This window comes from Eleutherodactylus coqui, chromosome 3, assembly GCF_035609145.1.
Source record: "Eleutherodactylus coqui strain aEleCoq1 chromosome 3, aEleCoq1.hap1, whole genome shotgun sequence".
Lineage (NCBI taxonomy): Eukaryota > Metazoa > Chordata > Amphibia > Anura > Eleutherodactylidae > Eleutherodactylus > Eleutherodactylus coqui.
Genome location: NC_089839.1, coordinates 301,427,476 through 301,451,990, shown reverse-complemented (window position 1 = coordinate 301,451,990; position 24,515 = coordinate 301,427,476). Strand labels below are relative to the sequence as shown.

General features: G+C 47.9%; 1 protein-coding gene across 1 annotated transcript in view; it reads right to left on the bottom strand.

Moving 5' to 3' along the window:
* Positions 1-1,754: 1,754 nt before the first annotated feature.
* The window catches only part of LOC136621924 (serine/threonine-protein kinase TNNI3K), a 328,182-nt gene continuing 305,421 nt past the window's right edge, over positions 1,755-24,515 (bottom strand). The window contains exons 26-27 of the mRNA XM_066597788.1: positions 5,899-5,978; positions 1,755-2,723 (exon numbers count right to left, since the gene is read on the bottom strand). Coding sequence (XP_066453885.1) covers positions 2,647-2,723; positions 5,899-5,978 — 157 coding nt within the window. The 3' untranslated portion in view covers positions 1,755-2,646. The remainder of the gene's footprint in view (positions 2,724-5,898; positions 5,979-24,515) is intronic.

Genomic DNA, 24,515 nt, shown 5'->3' with positions numbered 1-24,515 from the left:
ATCAGGCCGCCGTCGGCTGGGGAATGGTTTTATGTAGATGCCAGGCAGGGTTTATGGTATCATTACTTTTCTTTATTTCAGACTTGTTCTGCTTTTATTTTACATAGCCGTCCCGACCCGAAGTTGAGTAAGTACATAATGATTTGTACTGGATTTCATGTTTAGAACAAAGTAAGTCTATTCCTCTATGGTAACATCAATATAGTGTCTATGGAAGAACCTGATCTGATGGAGGGAAAAATCCGGCAGGTGCATCATTTATCACATGCAAGCATTTGATACTGGTTTATACAGAAATTTATGTATACGGCTCTCCACTGGCATCTAAAAGTGTCGGCTGGCGGTCTAAATTCAATGTATTTGTATCCGGCTCACAAATGATTATTATCAGTCACAGTATAACTTTAACTTGAAAAAGTTTAATGAACAGAAATACTGAAAAAAAGTACCCCTTTAGGTTTCATTGGGTATAAAGAGGAACTGCACTCATAAGTAGGCTATTACTTTATTCGATTCGGCTTATTTTAGTTTGTTACTTCTGGATGTCTCCTGGAAATGAGGATCTGTTGGAGATTCGCTGATCATTGCAGTAATGACAGTAGTTATGCTTAGAGAAAGCTATTAATGACTGCAGTGGCCACTGCTGGAGGAATGTGGTATTACATGGCGCTAATTCATAAGAATGAAAGACCATAGTGGTGCTGATGGTGCGGATGTTGACTCAGTTTTGGATGCACTATGTGTAAACATACACTTAGGCCAGGCTCACACGAATGAGTCGGATTCCACATGCGATAGTTCCGCAGTGGATTCCGGCTGGTGCTCCTGCATACCTCCATTAACTGTAGTGCGGATGATCGCAGAGGCTTGCAGGTGGTCACGCACAATACGGTTTTTTTTTTGTATTTTTGGAACCGTCGCTTAATCATGATGTGGTACCCGTGTATGGGTTGTGGTTCGGACATCTCCATTGAATTCACACGAATTTTGGGCCAAAATAGAGCATGCTGCGATTTTTCTTCTGCTCGCGGAATACGCAATTCGTATTCACGAGTGTGAAGGAAAAATCGAAAATGCATGCCTTTCAATGCCTTAGGGAGACCCAAGGTGAGAAGAACACATTGATGCACTGTGTTCGAGATGACCATGTCAGAGCAATGTAGAATAGGTGCTTCTAGCCAAGTACGCTGGTCAACCAAAGGTCATGTGAGCGTTGGGTGCTGTTATTAGAGGTGGTAGAAAAGAGTTGAGGATCTGATTTGACCTATTGTTGACTTGAAGGAGAGTAAAGTTGAAGGCATGCATTAAGAGGTTACTTTATTTTGAACCGGTAGGTAACACATTTCGAGGTTCCCAGATCTCTTCACCAGACAGTTGGATACTATACATCAATTCCTCATGGTCCACAGTAAAATCTTGCACTGCTACCTTGGCCACAAACTCCCTGCAGGCCACCAATGTTTACATCTGCCTATGCCATAAGGAAATGACATTTAATCATATATGTATCAGCTGATGAAGAGCTCTATGAACCTCGAAACGTGTTACCTGCTGGTTCAAAATAAAGTACACGTTTAATCCATACCATCGACTTTACTCTCCTTCAAGTCAACACCTTCCACCAGTTCGCGCCAGAGCCTCTGCTCGTTTCCATCACCTCTAAGACAGCAGAGGAACAACCTCTGTGGAAGTGGCGCCATATTGGCTGGCACCAGCTTTCCCATAAACAGATTTATGTGCACTGCTCTCTGATTAGCCAGTGCTGATCACATGAGTAGCTCTGGCCAATCAGACACCAGATAACGTGCATTAGTAGTCTAACACTGCCAATGCATTGTGGGGATTACGCAGTCCAAAGACTGAATCGAGCACTTGGGCAACCAACAACGGGTCTGCGAACCCGCAGATTGGAGGGACAGCAGAGAACAACAGCTGCAGGTACTATAGCCCTTTCCAATCCAAGGAAAGAATTTTGTTCCAAAATCGGAGGGGCGCTTTAAATAAATTTAGGCTATAGTTACACTTTAAAGGGAATCTCTCACCAATTATAAAGACCAAGTTAGGTAACATGGAGTTCACGGAGCCTCTTTTCATACTCACCCGGTCCCCCCGTTCCTGCGGTGTCCTCCTGCGAAGTCAGCGTGCGCACAACAAGCTTGACTCTTTTCAGAAGGTAGTGCGCACCCTCATAGAGATGAATGGCAGTCTGCCTGCACAGCCTTCCATAGAGTCAAGCTGTTGACTTGACCGGGAAACACCGCAAGAATGGGGGACCGGGTGAGTATGAAAACAGGCTTCCCGGACTCCACATCAGCTAAACGATAAGCACCATAGCCTAGTTCATGGTTCTTATAATTGGTGACAGGTTCCCTTTAAGAAAACAGCAACTCAGCGGGAAGTCCGCCAGGCTCACGGTAGATAACAATACAAAAGATTTGAGTGTTTTTGCCAGGTTACATTTGATAAAAGCTTACAGCCATATCCTGTAATGAAACAGGAGCAAAACAAAACCATAAAAGATGAATTATCCAACATAAATGAAAAAAAGATGAGTGTCGCGTGTAAACACTTCCCTCCGGGCTGTCAGGTGGCGGCGTGCTCGCCCTTTTACCGGGATATCGTCACAGCCAGTAACAGCTCCATCTGTCAGTTACTGTCTTCGAAACTGCTGCTCCTGCAGCAAGAATGAAATCTCATGGTGCTCATGGGATCAGACACATAACCTGGTAAATGAGCAGAAATAAAGTAAATGCATTGTCTTTGAGATGGGTCACGTTCAAGACACGTGTCCTCTGTTAGACAGCCTTGATCTCCCATGAAGGAGGATTAGTCGCGTAGCCGTAACCGCCATTAAACATCAACTAACACTGGAAATGTAATTGTTTGCATTCTAACAAATTACAAGAAAAACAATTACATTCCATTGATCTCCCTCCTCTCCTTCCCCTCCTGCTTGAGCACCAGGTTGCGGACAAGAGGTAAGACACTGTTGCCCGATTGGATTTGGATTGGTGTCACTATTGATAAGTTGCATGACTGCACATACAGACCAATACAGTGTCCAAAGTGAAACCAGTAGTTGGATTTCGTCATATATATATAGGTTTGTGAATACACTGATATGCCACAAGTCATGGGACAGGAACTAATATTGTGTAGGACCAGGATACCCTCTAGTGCAACGAAGTGCAGAAATTGAAACATGGCATCCATTCGATAGGTGGACAGAAGACATCAGGAGGGATGTTGAGCCATGCCGTCCACATAGCCGCCCACAGCTCAGTGGACTTCTCCACCACATCCCATGAATGCTCACTTGGGCTCATGTTGGGCGAATGTGCAGGCTGCAGTATTCATAGGAACTCTGCAGGATGTTCTTTAAACTAATTCTGGACACTTTAGGCCAGATGGCACGGTGCATTATCCAGCTGGAATATCCCATCATTGTGGGGCCACATGAAGTCCATGAAGGGCTGCAAATGGTCACCAACAATGAAACGTAGTAGGCATCGGTCAATTTCAAGTTAAGGCGGACCAGTAGACCCAACCCATGCCATCAGAACACCCCACATCAGTATGGTGCCACCACCAACCTGCACAGTGCCTTGTTGGCAACTGGGGTTCAAGGTTTCATTGAGTCTTCACCACACTGGCACCTACCATCAGCCCAAAACTACTGGTACCGTAACTCACTGAACCACCACATGCTGCTACTCCTCTAGGCTCCAGTTAGCTATCTCATGAGCCCAAGTGAGTTTGCTGTGGTGATAACAGGTGCTCTCCTGGGTTTTTTCCCCCCATATCCCATGGAAGCTAAACAACGCTGCACTGATCTGCGGGATATGTGTGTGGAGTCTCCTACACTGAATATGGAGTTGCTCGTCTGTTTTTCACGGACAATTCTAACTAGACGTGGTCAACTGTGATCATTAACCCCTCATGGGTGGCCACTGCGCTTTACGCTGTTAGTGGTAATGCCTTCCATGATGTATTCCCGATGCACACGTGACACAGTGGATGAGGGAATGTTAAATGTCCTCACCACCTCAGAAATGGCATATCCCATCCGTTTGTCCCCCACTGTCATGTCTAATTCAGACTCCTGTAATTCATGTTGCCTTGCCATGAGCGCGCCGGCCAGTGTTCAACCTCATAAGATAACATCTCACAACTTATACAGGTGTGGGCGTTCCCAAGCCGTCCCCTGAGGTAGCACCACGTCATCATCTATTTACATACTGCTATCCCAGGACTTTTGGCGAGTCAGTATATTGTATTACCGTGTTTCAGGAGGTGCAGCTCTGTCCTGCGCTCCCTCCCACCATGGGCTCCATAGTCGTCATGTGGTCGATCTCTGGTAGGAACCCCTCTTTAGACATTTCAATCAAAGATGGGGAAGACTAATAGCTGAAGAACCTGTTTTCTCAGCCAGTTTTCCTATTGATATCTTAGTTTTTCCATTTCTTGTAAGGAAAATGTCTTTGAAGGCTTGGTCTGGTGTATAAATCCGGCTTATAAGATAACATATCAGGTCGTTCAGCGTTAATAGAGGAGTGACCCCTTTCAGGACCCTATTCAATCAACCACAATAGAGAGTAGCTTACTGAAGAGCATCTGAAGAAGCAGGTCCATTGACTCTAAAGAGAACTGGGGAATGCTTCATTTTCCCTGTGGGGGCACTCTAAGGAAATTATGTAAGGTGGGTCGAATGTTTGAAATACTTCCTCTTGCCTATTCACCCAATATATGCTTTAACCTGTGTCTCTGCTGCGAAGACATGATCTTGTTATCTTGACTATTGGTCAGAGGTGTGGAGCTGCGGAGGCCAACCGGGAGTGTTACGTGCTTCCATCCTCAAAGTAAGTTAGTGTACCAAGCAAGAAAGATGTGATAGCCTCTTCTCAAGGAAATTTGGCTTTGGTGTGAAGACTCTGGCCATTCAGCGAGTGACTGGAACTACATTCTATTGCAATGCCAATCTTGGGACTTTTCTGCAAACCAAGTGCTGGCAACTGCAAGTAAGGTATTTCCTAACATGTGTGCTTCCAGTCCGACTGCCTTTGCTGCACTAGGAGGTACAACCTGTGTGCCACATTTGCCCCGGTTAAGGGGTGAATTCTGCTAAAGCCTAATTTTGCACCAGATAAGCTTGAAGAAAGCCACTCATGGAACTGTCTGTATTTAACATTGTTTAAAGCGTTGGTCGTGCCACGTGCCCTCGGTATCCCGGAAATGACCAGCTGAACACCGTTGGGAATTAGAAGTTACTTTGGAGCGGACCGGTGTCCACCAGTAATGTTTCCGGTGCTCCTACTCAGAAGGTAGATATTCAAGCTGTCCAGGCCAAGGCTTTCTCACCGTTCTCCTGCCCACGGTTGCAGACACTTTTGGTACTGCTTTCAGAGCCTGCACCTCTGCCCCCAAGGCCTATGTCTCCTGCCCCATCATCTAGTACAGGGGACCGTGTCCCGTTACCTTGCGAACCAGTAGAATATCCCCGCTACAGGATTCACCACCCCCGCCTGCCAGTGCGGTCATTACAACTAAACACTTATTGCTGTGTTATCCCCACTGATTTTAGGTGATTGCCGGGGTCTCAGCAGAGAAATGCCTCGTCAGACAATTATTTTTTGAGGGACTATTATCCGAAGCGGAGAACAGTTTCACCACGTTGACTCCACCGCTATGAACTGTAGATCTATTTCTTCTTTCTTAAGTCTTAAAAACAGAATTTCCGGATGACTGCTTCAATCGGTTAACTGAGGAGGTAAGAGTCCAAGCGTCGCCAGAAATAACACGCTGCACTTGTCTTAAAATAAATGTACAGATTCTCAGTCTCTCGCAATGCAGAACAACATGGTGATTATGTTATTACAGTTCAGGGACCGCGGCACTTACCATTCTTGTCTATTGGTGGGTACTGAAAACTTTTTCTCATTTCTTCTAAGGTGAGACCGTGTCCGGGGGCGGCGTCCGTACTGCAAAATACCAAGTGTAAATAAGAGCAGCTAAAACACTATTTTCATTTAAGCAATTGTTCATCTTTAAACCTCATAATGTACATAAAATGTCGAATTGTACTATATATCTTGCACTGATCTTGAATTATAACCTGCATTATACACCTGAGCTGCACTCACTATTTTGCTGGTAAAGTCACTGCGTACATTTATTACTTATCCTGTACTGATCCTGAGTTACATCCTGTATTATACTGCAGAGCTGTACTCACTATTCTGCTGGTGGAGTCACTGTTTACATACATGACTTATCCTGGACTGATCCGGAGTTACATCCTGTATTATACTCCAGAGCTGCACTCACTATTCTGCTAGTAGAGTCACTGTGTACATACATTACTTATCCTTTACTGATCCTGAGTTACATCCTGTATTATACTCCAGAGCTGCACTCACTATTCTGCTGGTGGAGTCACTGTGTACATACATTACTTATCCTGTACTGATGCAGAGTTACATCCTGTATTATACTTCAGAGCTGCATTCACTATTCTGCTGGTGGAGTCACTGTGTACATACATTACTTATCCTGTACTGCTCCTGAGTTACATCCTGTATTATACTCCAGAGCTGCACTCACTATTCTGCTGGTGGAGTCACTGTGTACATACATTACTTATCCTGTACTGCTCCTGAGTTACATCCTGTATTATTCTTCAGAGCTGCACTCACTATTCTGCTGGTGGAGTCACAGTGTACATACATTACTTATCCTGTACTGATCCTGAGTTATATCCTGTATGATACTCCAGAGCTGCACTCACTATTCTGCTGGTGGAGTCACTGTGTACATACATTACTTATCCTGTACTGATCCTGAGTTACATCCTGTAGATCTTTTATTATAAAAGTAAAAAAACACAACAAAGACAAACTGTAACAATAATAACCATATAAAGCAATATAAGGCCCTTCCCCCACAGTCCATGATCCATAAACAAAGTAAATGTCCATATCCGGGTTTCCTCCCCGCCGTACACACCCACACACATACACACTCAGCATATAACACAATATACAAGTATATACCTAAAATACAAAACTGTGTAAACTATAACTACATAAAACCCTGTAAACTATAACTCCAGGTCCAGCCGTACCGCACTGCACCCACACAGAACAAATGGAAGCAATAACATAAACAGCATAAATAACTGAAATAGCAACATAAATAACAAAATTCAAACAGAAAGACCGAGCCAAACTGGCATAAAAAACTAACTAAAAATATGCTTTATTTTTTTTATATATATATTTTTTTTTTGGGTCCCCAGTGCAGCTTGGGGGCCAAGCCCGCTCCACCAGTCCGTGCCCAGAGTTCAATGTTAGGGACGTGCCAGACTACGGCTCAAGGCGTGAATCCCACTCCCACCAACTCCCCACCCAACCTACCTACCACCCAAAATGTGAATATATACAATATACAATATATACAAAACCATAATACACTCCAATACCAACATACCTAATATATACTATATACATAACCCGAAAGCCTAAGGTCGGCTCTCCTACAGCCCTACTTCATTCCATTTTGCCCAAATCAAAACAAAAAACTTCATGGTGCACTCACAGCCCCCCACCAGGATTGGAGGTGATAAGCCGGGCACAGACATCACAATGTTCTATCTCTTGAATTTAAAAAAAGGTCTCCCTATTCTCTCCCTAATTTGCCCTAGACTGTCCTTAGTCTGACCCTCAGTCTGACCCTTCATGGAAACCTGTCCCTGCCCTATCCCTCCTCTCTCCCTATCCTGTCCCTCCTCTCTCCCTACTCTGCCCCTAGAAAATTAAGAAAAGACTGTCCCTAACGAAATACAAGCCCTCTCCATAGGAGAGAAGCCTTAGATGTGCCCAGCCTCTCATACTCCACAGAACGTACCTTCACCAGGTCACCAAGGATGTTCCTACATACCGTATCCACGGGGAGGACTTTCAGCTCCGTCGAGATTAAACACCGTGCACTCCAGATGTGGAACCTGACCACTAGGCTAACTAGAAATAAAGTGCAGCGGTCCCTGCCACCAAGACCTCTGAAGGCTCCATAAGCCCACTCCGCATAGGAGAGGTGTGCCAGCTGACGCCAGCCTATGGAGACCCCTACCCGTTGGTATACCTCTGTATTAAAGGGGCACTGAAGCAGGAAATGCTCCATGCTTTCCAGCACGTCGCTGCACTCCTGACGGGGGCAACCCCTGTCAATCAGAGGCCTGCTCTTCAAGTTACCCCTTACATACAGTCTCCCGTAAAAAGCAGCGTCAAGCCAAGTCCCAAAACTTCAAGGGGACCCAGGTTGAATTCAGTAAACGTAACCCTCCCTCCAGGTCCCGACTTGGGCAGTCCTTGAGCGCCAGGGGCTTCTGGAAATGGGTCAATAGGACTCTTTTGTCGAGGAGCCTCCTCGTCAGAGTCCTGATCTCCCACATCCCCAGACCCCACCGGCGTATCACCTTCAGAAACAAGGTAGCGTAAGCCGGGAGATGTCCGTGCTGCGTGCGAAGGTCCTTCACTCGCCCTCCTGTCTCCCATTCCTGGAAGAAAGGCTGAAGCCATCCCCGGCAACAGTAGACCCACGGAGGAGCCCTCTCTTGCCAGAAGTTGCCTATGTTGATCTTAAAAAAGGTGTTTCCAAGAAACACCACGGGGTTGACCATAGATAACCCCCCTAGTCTCCTCGTGCGGTATGTAACATCTCTCCTGATCAGGTTCAACCTGTTCCCCCACAACATTAGGAAGAACAGGTTGTAGACCCGGGTCCAGAGAGGCTCTGGAAAATGCACACGCTGCCCAGGTAGATGAATAACGGGAGCAGGTAAGTTTTGATCAGGCTAATTCTTTCCCGAAGGGTCAAAGACCAACCCTTCCACTGATTAACCTTGTGAGTTGCACCATCTAGCCTGTCCACCCAATTTTGCATGGGGTAATCCCCCTGGCCGAATTTGATGCCAAGTACTTTTGCTGAAGTTTGGGGCACCGAAAGGGTGTCCGGGAGATCAAACGTAGGATCCCCCCTTCCTAACCAGAGACTTTCGCACTTATCCCAGTTGACCATAGACCCGGAAGCTTCCGAGTAGCGGTCCATCTCCGACACCACAAACTCCACCTCCTCTCTCTCGAGGACACGAAGAGCGTCACATCATCGGCATATACCACTGCCCTCAGAGTAGCCTCCGGCATTGCCTGGTCCATCCCAACCCCTGCTATAGGTCCACAATCAACCCTCCTAAGGAAGGGATCTATCGCAAACGCATACAACAGGGGCCTTAGAGGACAGCCCTGACGGACGCCGGACCCCACCTCAAAAGGGCGGCCGGGCCAACCGTTCACCAGCGGGAAAGTCTCAGCCCCTGCATACAATGTTCGCAGCCAATCAACAAACCCCACTGGCAGGCCATACCTCAGAAGAACAGACCAGAGGTACTCGTGGTTAACCCGATCAAACGCTTTGGCCTGATCCAAGGACAGCAAGTACCCCTCCCAGTGACCAGCCCTACCCTGCTCCACTGCCTCCCGGACACCGAGAACAGCGCTAAAGCTGCTACGGCCTGGAACAGAGCAATGCTGGGCCCCCGTGAGGAGCCGGGGTGCAAACTTCACCAGCCGATTAAACAGCACTTTTGCCTGAACCTTCCTGTCCGTATTGAGAAGCGCTATGGGACGCCAGTTCTCAATACGGCTCGAGTCTTTACGCTTTGACAGAAGTATCAAGGCCGACCTCCTCATTGACTTTGGCAGAGTGCCCGAGGAAAGACACTCATTAAATACCTCCGTCAAGAGGGGACTCAAGAGGTCCTTGAAGGTCTTATAATACTCAGATGTTAATCCATCCGGACCTGGCGACTTTTTGAGCCGGAGCCCATCAATCGCCAGTCTAACTTCCTCTTCTCTGATCTCTTCTGTCAAAACGCCAAGAGAGGTGTTTACCCCCAGCTCAGGGACAGTTTCAGCCAGGAAAGCCGACATCACTTCCGAATCTAGATCCCTCTTTCCCAAGAGTTGCGAGTTGTAGGATCTGACGACCTCCAGAATCCCTGATCTGGATCGATTCAGGGACCCCGTACTGTCAATCAGTCCAGTGACCACTTTACTATTCACTGACATCCTACAGTTTCTGTAAGGGTCGGGCGAGCGGTACTTCCCGAAATCCCTCTCAAAAACCAAGGATGCGTGTCTGTCATACTGGCACATCTTGAGTAAAGATTTCACTCTGGAGATCTCCTCGCGGCTACCTCCAGTCAAAACGAGATGTTCGAGTTTCCTCCTCAGGCCGTTGTACAGGCGGTACCTGTCCAGGCATCTGAGGTTGGAGAGCTAACAGAAGAACCTCGCCCCCCTCCTCTTGAACATCTCCCACCACTCTGACTTACTGCTACAGAGATCCAGTAATGGTACCTGGCTCTGCAGAAAATCCTCAAAGGACTGTCTTATCTCTGCTTCCTCCAGGAGTGATGAATTCAGTCTCCACAAACCTCTGCCCATCCGGGGGGTCTCTACAACATTCAGAGAAAACAAAATCAGACAGTGGACGGAGAATTCCACCTCAACAACGGACACTGGTGAAGAGATGGCTTCCTCCTTCTAATAAAACCTGTATATTCTAGACCTGCTCTGACCCCTATAAAAGGTGAATCCCTCGTGGCCTGGGGTGTGCCTGATGAGGACATCCACCAGGCGAGCCTCGCTAGCTACACTATTAAGTGCGACGCCATCAAAAGCCAACCGCCTGTCTTCAGAGCCTCCCCTATCGCGGGCTCTTGTGACTGTATTAAAGTCACCTCCAAAGACAACTTGGCGGCTGGTAAAAAGGTAGGGCTTGATCCTCATAAAGAGACTCTTCCTGTCCTTTTTTGACTGGGGACCGTAGATGTTGACAAGTCTTAAATCTTGTCCCTTCATGAGGACATCTAAGGTCAGACACCTTCCCATTTCTAATTCAATTACTCGTCGGCATTCGACCGCTGCGGTAAAAAGTACCGCCACTCCGCTATACGGCTCGGCCGCAAGAGACCAGTAGGAAGGGCCTGACCTCCACTCCCTTTTTGCCTTATGTACGGCTGCTAAATCAGACAGCCTGGTCTCCTGCAAAAATAAAATGTCGGCTTCAACGCGGCCGAGAAAATCAAAGGCCGCAAATCTAGCCGTATCTGACTTAATGCTGGCAACGTTAATTGATGCCAGAGTCAGCGGAGTGGGTGCCGCCATCATGAGTGATTAAATTAGATGGCTTTCTTCCTCACACCCGCTTCTTCGGGGTCGGAGGAAAGCCCCTTGCTTCTTTTTTTGGACACAGATGTGTCCATAGCAGGGGGTCCCCCGACCCCATCGTCCTTGTTTCCAGGCTCCAGAGTAGCCCCCTCCCCGGAAGGAACTATGCCTCCACGAGGAGGCGACTCAGCGCCCCCGTTGACCCTTTCTTTGCCCCAGGCACCTTGCCCTTTGCTTTCCCCTCAGAGGAGGAAGAGATGTCTTGAAGGGCCCGGTACCTATTGGAAAGTCCAACTGGAGGTGAGCAGGCTTCTCCTTCCAGTACTTGGCCCGGGGTGGGAGAAGATCTTGAATCCCCCCTTCGCTTTCTCCTAGTGGCACCTAGCTTACGCCGTTTCTCTAACCACCTCTTTCCTTCCTCATCCACACTTTCACAGTGGGAGGAATCTGCAGAGTTGGTCTCCTCCCTCTGGATCCTCCTGTCCTCTTCATCTACTTCGCTGTCCCTCAAGGCCCTTAGCCGCAAAATTTGCTTCAGGAACAGGGGCCACCATTGACCCACCTGCTGTGGGCGCTCCTGTCAGCTCCCTGCTCCGTCTGCGTTTGTCCTGATGCCTCTGCTCAGCAGGTGCCTTTTTTTGCTGGTTGTTCCCTGGCTCCTGAGCTCCTCCACCTCTGCTAGTCCCCTCACCCCCGGAGGCCACACCATGGCCCCCATCCGTAGGGGCTGACACCACATTGGCAAAGGAGCGCGGACAGCGACTGAATGGGTGACCGAGATCACCACACAGGTTACACCTAATCTCCGCACAGGAGGTGGCTAGATGACCCAGACCCCCACACAGAGCGCACTTCAAGGTCTTACAAGCGGCGCTCAAGTGTGAGGGGTCGCCGCACCTGTGGCAGAGCTTCGGCTGCCCCTGGTAAAAGGCCAGGATACGATCCCTGCCGAGGAAGGCTGCAGATGGTATGTGTGCCACTGAGTTTCCTGAACGCTTCAGCTTGACCATGAATGTCCAGGCCCCGGACCAGATGCCGTGCTCGTCCCTGTTCTTTCTGGGCATGTCTGTCACCTCTCCATATCGACCGAGCCACGTCATTATATCAAAACAAGAAAGCGACTCGTTACGAGTCAAAACGGTCACCTTCTTGACTTCGTTCTGGCGAGACACCACCTGGACGGCAAAGTCTCGCCAGCCGGGCTCGCTTTTCATCAGCTCGTAATTCCCCCAGAAGAGTTCTAGACCCTCTGGGCGAACGAAACTGATGTCAAACTCAGACGTGCCGAAGGGATGGATCAGGGCAAAGCTGTCAACCGCCCTAAAGCCCATCTTCAGTAGGAGCTCCACTACCCTCGCCCACGGGGGGCATGTATCATTGCCCCTCCAACGAAGACGGACCACATTCCTACGACCTGCGTCCTGCCCGGGTGTTGGTAGGGACCATACGGTCTTCCCCCTTTGCTCTCGGAAGGCTCCTAAACCGTGTCTCTCTGTCCAAAGAGATAGGTTCACCTCTCTTCCTCCAACTGTGATTGAACTCTCCCCCTTCCGTAGAGCCCCCCGGAGGCGCTGTTGCAATACGCCCTCTCTAGAGCCTGGAGACAAGGAGGACCCCTCCCCTCCAGCAGCGACACTGGCATAACTCCTACCAGCTGTGGTCGCCGCCGGAGGGGCGACTGGAACCTGTGATACGCCCTGACTATCCCCAGAACCTGTGCCTATATATTTACAGTAGGTGCCCCTGTGCTGGGAACAGAAGCTTCAGCCCGTACCTCCGAGTGCGTCGGAGCATCAGACACGCGGGCCGCACCAGACACATCCACCCCTTTCATACCAAGACCTTTCATACCAAGACCCTCTGGACCAGACTTGGGGTTACAAGCAGCTTTTTTATTTTGGGCCTTGGTAGACCTAGGGGGTGGCACTGCTGCCCCCTCTTGCGCAGCTGCAACCACCGTAATGACCCCCCCATGGTCAGCACTCTGCATTCCGGCACTATTAGCATTTTTTTTTTTTGCTTTTTCCTTTACTTTTGCCAGTAGCCTCCACATCACTGGGTGCCTGGGACCTAGACTGGGACCTAGACTGAGGGACCCCTGCAGACCGACCTGTCGCACGGGGGACCCCCGATCCCGACCCCACAGCACCCTCTGCATCACTGGCCTTACTGGCGCTGGCAGTTCCGCCACTGCCAAACTCTTTTGCCACCTTGCCTTGTCCTGTGCTGGCCGCCCTGCTGGCTGTTTCTGTCACTACACTAACTGAAACAGGGACAGAGGACCTGGCCAGTTTAACTCCTTTATCCCTGTTCCCATGTTCAAAACCCACTGCAGAGTCAGAAACCGGGGTTCTCAGGGTGGGGGTGCCCTGATCCGACTTTGCAGCCAAACCAGCGCCCCCCGTCACATACACATACTTTTCCTGCACCAAATCCTTTTTTTTTTCCTTTTTTCGCCTTGATTTTCACATCCTCTTCTGGTAAATCACCACCAAAATGAAGGCCGCTCATATTAGGGGGGGATTCCAACAGCCGTATCTGCTGCATTATCAAAGCGCCCCCATCGCTTTTATCTTCCTCTGGATCCGAATCCCCGGAGGTTGCAGGCAGCGCTACCTGCTCCGGCCGGAGGCTGCTGGTGGTCTAGTGCCACTCTGGGTCTGCTCTCCTGAGCAGACAAGCTGCTCCCTCAGGCTATCCTCATAGGCATCCTCGTCAGTACTGTCACCACCGCTGTCTCCATCGCTGGAGTGATCAGCCTCCTTGTGACCGCTGTGTCCTGATGCCATTTTGGAAAATCTATCACTATTAAAGGGGTTGTCCCGAAACGATTTTTTTTTTTTTTTCAACCCCCCCCCCCCCCCCGTTCGGCGCGAGACAGCCCCGATGCAGGGGTTAAAAAAGAACACCGGAGAGTGCTTACCTGAATCCCCGCGCTCCGGTGACTTCTTACTTACCTGCTGAAGATGGCCGCCGGGATCCTCTCCCTCGGTGGACCGCAGGGCTTCTGTGCGGTCCATTGCCGATTCCAGCCTCCTGATTGGATGGAATCGGCACGTGACGGGGCGGAGCTACACGGAGCCGGCATCCTGCACGAGCGGCCCCATTGAGAAAAGAAGAAGACCCGGACTGCGCAAGCGCGTCTAATTTGGCCATTAGACGGCGAAAATTAGTCGGCTCCATGAAAACGAGGACGCTAGCAATGGAGCAGGTAAGTGAAAAACTTCTTATAACTTCTGTATGGCTCATAATTAATGCACAATGTACATTACAAAGTGCATTAATATGGCCATACAGAAGTGTATAGACCCACTTGCTGCCGCGGGACAACCCCTTTAAGTAATTTTTCCTTAAAGGGACCACTTTGCTCTAGAATCCTGTCCCTCTCTTCCTTGCACCTTTGTATGCAGCTTTTACAGTCCTGTATGGACTTGCTGATTGCATCTCTTTTTTCTTTAGCAGCGGTCTGGTCCTTCAGTGACCTGGCTGACCGCAGCTTCTCCTTCTGCAGGAGGATTTCTCTCCCCGCACGCTCATAGTCTGCCATGCTAGTGGCCAGATGGGAGGCCAGCTCTACCACAGATTCCCCTTTCCGACGATCACTCCACTGCGGCTTACCTCCTTTGCCGAGCATTTGGCTGCGAGTTTGACTGCGGGTCATCATCTCGCTTCTGGCGCTGTCAGATGCGGCTGCACCAACCTGCTGGGCCATGTCACTGCGCCTGCGACCCGAACCCTCTCTCTTTGCAGCTTTACTAGCTGCTCCGGCTTCCCTGGTTGTTGCCGCTGAAACCACGTATGCCGCCAGCGTCGCTGATGGTGTTGATGCTGCCTTCTCAGAACTTCCCCCCTCCGACCGAAGCCGGGGGGGGGGGGGGGTGGGAGTTGCAGGACTCCATAGAAAAGGAAGCCCAGCTACGTGCACTGATCCTGGGATCCAAAACAAACTTCCAGCTGGGACTGCAACCACACCCTGGTTCTCTGAGGAGCTCCAACAAACCACACCTTACTCCAGAGATGCACTCACTATTCTGCTGGTGGAGTCACTGTGTACAAACATTACTTATCCTGTACTGCTCCTGAGTTACATCCTGTATTATACTCCAGAGCTGCACTCACTATTCTGCTGGTGGAGTCACTGTATACATACATTACTTATCCTGTACTGATCCTGAGTTACATCCTGTATTATACTCCAGAGCTGCACTCACTATTCTGCTGGTGGAGTCACTGTATACATACATTACTTATCCTGTACTGATCCTGAGTTACATCCTGTATTATACTCCAGGGCTGCACTCACTATTCTACTGGTGGAGTCACTGTATACATACATTACTTATCCTGTACTGCTCCTGAGTTACATCCTGTATTATACTCCAGAGCTGCACTCACTATTCTGCTAGTGGAGTCACTGTGTACATACATTACTTATCCTGTACTGGTCCTGAGTTACATCCTGTATTATACTCCAGGGCTGCACTCACTATTCTACTGGTGGAGTCACTGTATACATACATTACTTATCCTGTACTGCTCCTGAGTTACATCCTGTATTATACTCCAGAGCTGCACTCACTATTCTGCTGGTGGAGTCACTGTGTACATACATTACTTATCCTGTACTGCTCCTGAGTTACATCCTGTATTATTCTTCAGAGCTGCACTCACTATTCTGCTGGTGGAGTCACAGTGTACATACATTACTTATCCTGTACTGATCCTGAGTTATATCCTGTATGATACTCCAGAGCTGCACTCCCTATTCTGCTGGTGGAGTCACTGTGTACATACATTAGAAGAAAAAAGGAAAAAAGTCCTCAGCGCTCAGAATATGGGTACAATATTGATAGAAGATGGTAACGAGAAATGGACTTACTTCACGGAGGCGTCCTTGTATAGACGCCCCCAGTCCCAGCAAGCGTAGCAAATTACCGTCGGAAGCAGGATTGGTGGTTCCAATATTTATTAGGAAGTAGACGCATTTCGGCCTTCATCAAGTACATACATAATATACAAAACATACAGTATTTATATAGTAGTGTTAGAGTAATTACTACTATATAAATACTGTATGTTTTGTATATTATGTATGTACTTGATGAAGGCCGAAATGCGTCTACTTCCTAATAAATATTGGAACCACCAATCCTGCTGCCGACGGTAATTTGCTACGCTTGCTGGGACTGGGGGCGTCTATACAAGGACGCCTCCGTGAAGTAAGTCCATTTCTCTTTACCATCTTCTATCAATATTGTACCCATATTCTGAGCACTGAGGACTTTTTTTCCTTTTTTCTTCTTGTGCATTTACTCCACCATACCTATGATTGGAGCTTCCTCAAGCTGCTCTGCAGTGCACTAGTGGCCTGTATTAATTTGGCCACAAACACCATCTGCCAGACCAAAAGAAGTATACATCCACCTTCTCACCACGAGCCTTATATGACGTCTTTTGGATATCCGAATAAGTGAGCGCCACCTATCAAATTTCTTGACTGTGTACATACATTACTTATCCTGTACTGATCCTGAGTTATATCCTGTATTATACTGCAGAGCTGCACTCACTATTCTGCTGGTGGAGTCACTGTGTACATACATTACTTATCCTGTACTGACCCTGAGTTACATCCTGTATTATACTCCAGAGCTGCACTCACTATTCTGCTGGTAGAGTCACTGTGTACATACATTACTTATCCTGTACTGATCCTGAGTTACATCCTGTATTATACTCCAGAGCTGCACTCACTATTCTGCTGGTGGAGTCAATGTGTACATACATTACTTATCCTGTACTGATGCAGAGTTACATCCAGTATTATACTCCAGAGCTGCACTCACTATTCTGCTGGTGGAGTCACTGTGTACATACATTACTTATCCTGTACTGATCCTGAGTTATATGATACAAGCTGTGTATGTGCGGTACAATCAATGCATATTATATTTCAGACCAAATAAAACAGAACCGAACCCTCACCGATCCCCCTACAACCGGTGTATTATACTGTCTCAGCACTATAAAAGCCTTTTATAATAATCTTTGAGCTGTTTTTCAGGCAAAGTTAATGAATGTAAAAGAAGAAAAATAAAAGAGGAAAAGAAGGGAAAAGGAGAAGAAAGAAGAAAAAGGAAAAAGTATCCTTTGCTTTTTTTTTCTTTCTTCTTGTTTTTCCTTCTTCTTTTAGCAGATTCGGCCAAGAAGGGAAAAGAATAGAATAAAGAAAAAGAAGAACAGAAAAGAATAAGGCCGCCTGCAGACAGGCAGTTTCCATCCCGCTGCGAGAATTCTCCAGCGGGACCCGGCCCGAGCTCCTGCGGGGACCAGCGTGGCACTCACTTCTTCCGCGGCTCTGGCTCTTTGATGTGCCGGCTGCCGGCCAGCCGGCGCATGCGCAGAGCGGAGCCAGCGGCTGGGGAGTGACATTTCTGTGCAGGCCTCTGCGAGCCCAACACAGAAATAGAGCGTGCCGTGATGTTTCCTGCACGTTATTTCGCGCGGACAAATCGCGGCCGTCTGCCTAGGATTTCGGTTTCAAAATCCCACCGCAGAATTTCCGCTCCTGTGCAGGGGGCCTAAGAAGGAGGAAAGAAGAAGCTGAAAAATTAGGAGAAGGAGGAAAAAAGAAGAGGAATGGAGAGAAGGGAAAGAAGAAGCAGAAGTAGGAGAAAAAAGAAGGATAAGAAGAAAAAAGAAGGAAAAAGAAGAAAAAATATTTTCTTCTTTTTCTTTCTTCTTCTGCCTTTCGTCTTTTTCCTTCTTGTTCCTTTTTCTTACTTCTTTCTTTTTCTTCATCATCTTTTCTTAGCAGCTTTGATCGGGACGAACCACCTTAGGTCTGGGTGCTCACGGAACTGAACTTTTAGCAAATTTTGATATGAAACAGGGTTCTACTACTTCAGTCCACTCAACACAATCCACCAAATAACGAGCCTCTATTGGGCCCTCTATGTATGAACAAGGCCTAAAGCGGTCTTCCACAACTAAGTTATTGATGACCTCTCCTCAGGAAAGGTCATCAATATCTAATCGGTGGGAGTCCACCGCTCAGAACCCAGCTGATCAGCCGCCTGCATACCAGGCACAGCGCCGTACATTCTATAGCTGCGGTGCCCGGTATAGCAGTGCAAGAGCACTTCACCAAAACTGAACTGAAGACGGCCATGTGACATCCCAGGCCTCAGAAGAGGCCGCAGCACTCACCTGAGCTCCATGGACTCTTCAAACAACTAATTGTTGGGGGCCCTGAGACCCCTCAGATTTGATATTGATGACCTGAGCTAATGCTGAGGACAGGGCCTTAGTATCTTAGTCCCAGAAAACCCCTTTAAAGTTGGAATTAACTTTCTGATTTCACTTTATTCTTTGAACTTTGCTTTTTTTTCATTTCATGAAAATGTATAATTGGTGTCCCAATCACAGATATAAAAGGCAGAGCTAATTACTGTAACCTGCGAGGATCTGTCAGCAGAAGGGAAAATGTTTTTATTATTTGCAAATCAAAGGGAAAGTATATTAACATGAGTGTCTTAAAATATCTTTAGTGATTAATTAATCAGGCTCAGGAACCTAAGTCACTTGTAATAATGAGCATAGAGCTAATAATAAGGAACACATCATAGAAAACAGTCAAGGGGATTTAATTGGTTGCAATCAGGTTACAAAAAACACTCACAAATCTAAACATGTTCTCTGCGCCGCGTTCTACTTTGATCGGTGATTTGGTCTAGTCGGTGATACCTTCCCACCGGCGATAGGGCTGGTGCTTGATGTATTCCCCTTTACAGCGATGGATATAGGTATGGGTATTGAGGCCTCACTTCAGCATTGTTAGGTCTCTTTCACATGAGCATATATCCACCGCCGTTCACACAGCCGGCTGATATACGCTCATGGGAAAGAAGCCTGAGTGTGTATCTGTAACATAGTAACATAGTATGTAAGGCCGAATGAAGACAATGTCCATCTAGTCCAGCCTGCTTATCCTCCTATGTTGTTGATCCAGAGGAAGGCAAAAAACCCCAAGGCCAGAAGCCAATTAGCCCTTTTGGGGAAAAAATTCCTTCCCGACTCCCTTATGGCAATCAGACTGTTCCCTGGATCAACCCCTAATATTTCCTACCTGCCTGTAAACCCGGATTGACACTTAACCTAAGATTTATATCCTGTAATATCCTTCACCCCCAGAAAGACATCAAGTCCCCTTTTAAACTCCTCTATGGATTTTGCCATCACCACGTCCTCAGGCAGAGAGTTCCACATTCTCACTGCTCTTACAGTAAAGACTCCCCTTCTATGTTGGTGATGAAACCTGCTTTCTTCTAGACGTAGCGGATGTCCTCTTGTTACCGTCGCAGTCCTGGGTATAAACAGATCCTGGGGGAGATCCTTGTATCGTCCCCTCATGTATTTATACAGTTATTTGATCGCCCCTTAGCCGTCTTTTTCCCAGGGTTAATAATCCCAGTTTTGGTGCCTCTCTGGGTATTCCAGTCCCTTCATTCCATGTATTAGTTTAGTCGCTCTTCTTTGAACCCCCTCAAGCACTGTGACATCTTTCCTGAGCACCGGTGACCAGAATTGTACGCAGTATTCCATGTGGGGCCTGACAAGTGCCTTATATAGTGGGAGGATAATGTTCTCGTCCCTCGCCCCTATACCTCTTTTAATGCACCCCAAGACTGTATTAGCTTTTGCAGCAGCTGACTGGCATTGGTTACTCCAGTTTAGTCTACAGTCCACTAATACCCCCAGGTCTTTTTCCATATCACTTTTCCCTAGCAGTACCCCATTTAGTGTATATTGGTGACATCCGTTCCTCCTGCCCATGTGCATAGTCTTACATTTATCCACATTGAACTTCATTTGCCATTTTTCTGCCCAAGCCCCCAGCTTATCCAGGTCCGTTTGTAGCCGCACATTGTCCTCCGTTGTATTAATTACCTTGTATAATTTTGTGTCATCGGCAAATATTGATATTTTACTGTGCAGCCCCTCTATCGGGTCATTGATAAATATGTTGAACAGAGTGGGGCCTAAAACTGAACCCTGTGGCACCCCGCTAGCGACTGTGGTCCAATCTGTGTATAGGAGGGCATTGCTCATTGATATACACTGACTTTATTAGAGCCCCATCTAGTAGGGCGTTGGACCTTCTTTGGCCTTCAGAAGCGCAGCAGTTCCTCGTGGGGTCGATTCCACTCGGTGATGAAATCGTTCTGCAGGAATATCGGCCCCTGCGGACAGGAAGCTTCTTGTAGTTGCCACAGATTAGATGGCGGTGCTGACATGTTCTGTCCTGCTGATAGGAAGGGGTCATCGATTCATGCTGCTTGCGCCAAATTCTGACCTCCCATAAGCACAGTGCAGCAGAAATCTGGATCCATCTGCCCAGAAGGTGGTTTTCCGTTGCTCAGTGATACAAGTTTTGCGCTCTTTTGCCCGCTGGCGTCTCGCCTTCCTGTTTTTCTTAGACACAATGTTTCTGGAACTGGTCGTCTGCTGTTATAGACCAGAAATGACAAGTTGTGTGTTTGGAAATGTTAGTTGGGGCACCAGCATTGAATTTGACTACTCTTGACTGTGCAGCACCTGTTCATCAGAATGATTCCTGACATCCTCTTCCGACCCCTTTCAGTGACGAGTTGATTCTGTCCACAGAATTCCCTTTCACTGGATGTTTTTCCTCGACCATGCCATTCTCAGTATACTCTCCACATCATTATACATGAAATCCCCACAAGATAGGCCGTAAAATCCCGGCCCGGCTAGTCGAGCTCCGAAGACCGGGCCTCATTGGAAGTCGCTCAGTTAGCTAATTTTCCCTTCTAATGTGGATTCACACTGAAACTAACCTACGAAAAGCTGGTCATGTGATTTTATGCCGCACTCCGGGGTCACGGGGAGAATTTCCATATAGTTAAGCGCCGAACATGAGAGGAACGGGGTCTAATAAAGTGTCTATTGTATGTACTAACCTCTATATAATCAGGTATGTAGGAAGTAATCGCAGAAAAAAACTAGCTGTTTACTCCTTTTCAGAACCCGTAATGTTAGCGAAAAAAGTTAGCCCCCCCCATTAGGCACTTAATAATGTGGTTTAAAAACACCTCAACATTTGAGCGCTGAGCTGTGTGATTGGCTGCAGCAGCCTGCGACATCCCGTAATGATATGAGCATGTGAGTATAATATTGTTAATTATCTTTATACATGATGAACACGGATTTACAATAAAATATTAACACAGACAACAGCAGAAGTTAATCCAGTTATCTGTACCCCAAAGTGGTGGCATTAGTTACAACTAGAGATGAGCGAGCATTGCCCTTAGCGAGTACCAGCCCGCTCGGAAGAAAAGGTTGGCCTGCCGGTGCGGGTGACAGGTGAGTTGTGGCCATGAGCAGGGGGGAGCGGGGGGAGAGGGGGAGAGAGAGATCTCCCCTCCGTTCCTCCCCGCTCTGCCCCGCCGCTCCCCGCCGACAGCCGCATCTTTGCTCCCAAACGGGCAGGTACTCGCTAAGGAGAATGCTCAATTGAGCAATTGTTCTTAGCGAGTATGCTCGCTCATCTCTAGTTACAACTCATCCTGCATACAACAGAAGTCCTCGTACAACTACCTCAACCGAAGAGTTAAGTGTTACAGCTTTCAGAGGGCGAAGATGAAAAAACTTTTTTTAAAAATCACTACTTCCTTAAGGCCTCATGCCCACGGCCGTGTCGGGTTCTGCCAGCGGAATATCACAATGGAGTCCGACACGGCGCCGCCCCATAAACCCCATACTCACCTCTCTGGATCCGCCGCAAGAGTCCCGCCCGACAAGCTGGCACGAATGTGCAGTGCAGCGTATGACGTGCCGGGGCTGATGCGTATTCCCGTGATACTTCCACTGTGCTCACAGCGGAAGAATCGCGGGACGTACAGATTCCATTGATTGCAATGAAAGCCGTCCGCACGCAAAATAGAACATGGTGCGATTTTCCCCCACGAGTGGAGAATCGCAGCTGATTTCCGCTCATGGACACGGGAGAATCACTTAGTACAGTATGTCCATGAACGGCTATTGCAGCGTGATTGGCTGCAGCGGTGATGTGACTTCCGCTGTCAGCAGAGACTGATATTATCGTGCGACCCGCTGTAGTGTTTCCTGCGGGGAAGAAGAAAGGCAAGTGTCATTTTCAAAAAAAGAAAATGGAACAATACCTCTGCAGCGCCACCTATTGGATGGCAGCACTCCTGCAAGTCAATGTCAGACCCATTACACAGGTCTGTAGAGAAATGATTGGGTATTGAAGCCCGAATCCATACACAGACAGCTGTTTTGGGGGGTTTTCCCCCTCACCAGTGTACAGTAGGATTCTAGCTTGGCTAGGAACTTTTATTCAGAGGGAGAGACTGTGCCTTCTCTGTAGAGGAGCCCCAGGATGGAAGAGGCTGAGCGATTGCCATGTGTGTGCCCTGGGCCCAATTCACCTAGGCCTTCCTGCTATTGACCTGGAGGACTGGGAGAGTGAGAGGAGCCGCCATGCACCGCTGAGTGACCTTCCCTAAATGTGAGTGTTGACCGGTAGAGAGCTAAAGAGAAGGAGAGTGGCCGGGAACAGAGCCCCACAGATAACTTGGACTGTGGACTCCTCTGTCATCCTGCCACTCCTCCCTGTCACACCACTAATTTGTTTGCACCAGTATCCTGACGGCTTATGTAAATTGTTTGGACTGTTACCCATTGGTACAAGTAAACAAGCTCAACTGACCGTTCCTGGTTCTGCTCTGGAACGTTATTCCTGTGTGTGGACTGTATATTAGCAATGTGTAGATTCACCACAGAAGATTGAACAGTGGCGTCAGGAGTGACAACAATGACCAATGGTAAACCGCATCTTGGGTTACCCTGTGAAACTTCCCCAGCGGTAACTTGGACAGGTCCCATGTTACCCCCAGGGGAGGAGATGGTAGAGCCTGTGACAAGGCCCCAATCTATTCCGCTATCTCGTTGGCTGTGGGCCGCTCCTCGGACACTGCAGTATATTCTCTCCTTAAGGAGAGCACCTAAGTGTGTGAGGAGACTTATAAGGCCATGCATGCTCCTCTGGGAAATATATGCAAATAAGGGAGAGGGAACACTACCTCTGCAGCGCCACCTATTGGATGGCAGCATCCCTGCAAGTCAATGTCTGACACTTTATACAAGTCCTTAGAACTTTATAACATTGTTATAAAAAAATCAGACGATCTCTATAAGGTTTAAAAAAGCCGAATCCGGAAGGATCCTTACGGGCCGTAATATTGCACAACAGCGTTACGGAATATGCCATCCCTGAATTCCGCAACAAAATCCGCACTGCTAACCGCCGAAGTGTTGGTAGGATTAATTTATTTTTTATTCCGCACCGAAATCTGCATGCAGCAGTCCGGCTCTTGGGGCCGAATATTTTACAGAAGGGTATATCCCTCAACGCTATTGCGGTATATTGCGTTTTGTGTGTAAGGACTGTAAGGGGTTAATCAGTACAGAATTTCAGGTCTGGAAGCAAACTAATGGCAGTACAGTTTTGCGGCACTCTCAGGTTGGGCCCTAGAATTTCCGCACCCCTGTTTCCCAGGAACGGATAGAACAGAACTAAGTAGAACTTTTGGTAGAACGTGGCAGACCTTGAAGCATGTCCCCGCTGAGCGGCTCTCCTTGGACGGTGTGGATGTACACGTTGGGTTTCCACGTAGGTCCTGCTTAATATGTATGAGCGCCGAGACACGTGTAGCCTTTGTCCCTCTCCTATAAATGTTTGATTATCTGCTCGGCTATCAGGTCTCAGGTAGATCCCGTGCGGCGGGCGGCCTGAGGGTGCACAAGCGTCTCTCTCGCTCTCCTGGAAAGTTTATCAGCTTTTTCCAGGTAAGACAAACCTTCATCTTGATTCTTCCTATCTCCTCTCAGATAGCGGAGCTTCGCCCCATAAGGAGCGGCGCTGGGACAGCAGCCGCACATCGCATCCTGCAGCGCTCCCGCTGACGTCTGCGGCACAAGTCGTCCTTATAAGTTAGCTTACTTTTCCTGCCTCACTTTTGGGAACATGCCCGCTGTAACCCTCTAGCACATGGCAGGTGAGACCTGTTTATTCTGCTTGCACCAGTTGTGTTATCTGTAGACATTTTAATATGGGGCTCAATTAATCAGCAGGATTTACATTAAACCCCTTTTTTTTTCATTTTTCTGTTTTCCTCCCCACTTTCAGAAAATCGTAACTTTTATTTTAAATATGGGGAAAGGTTTTTTTTAAAAACTTCT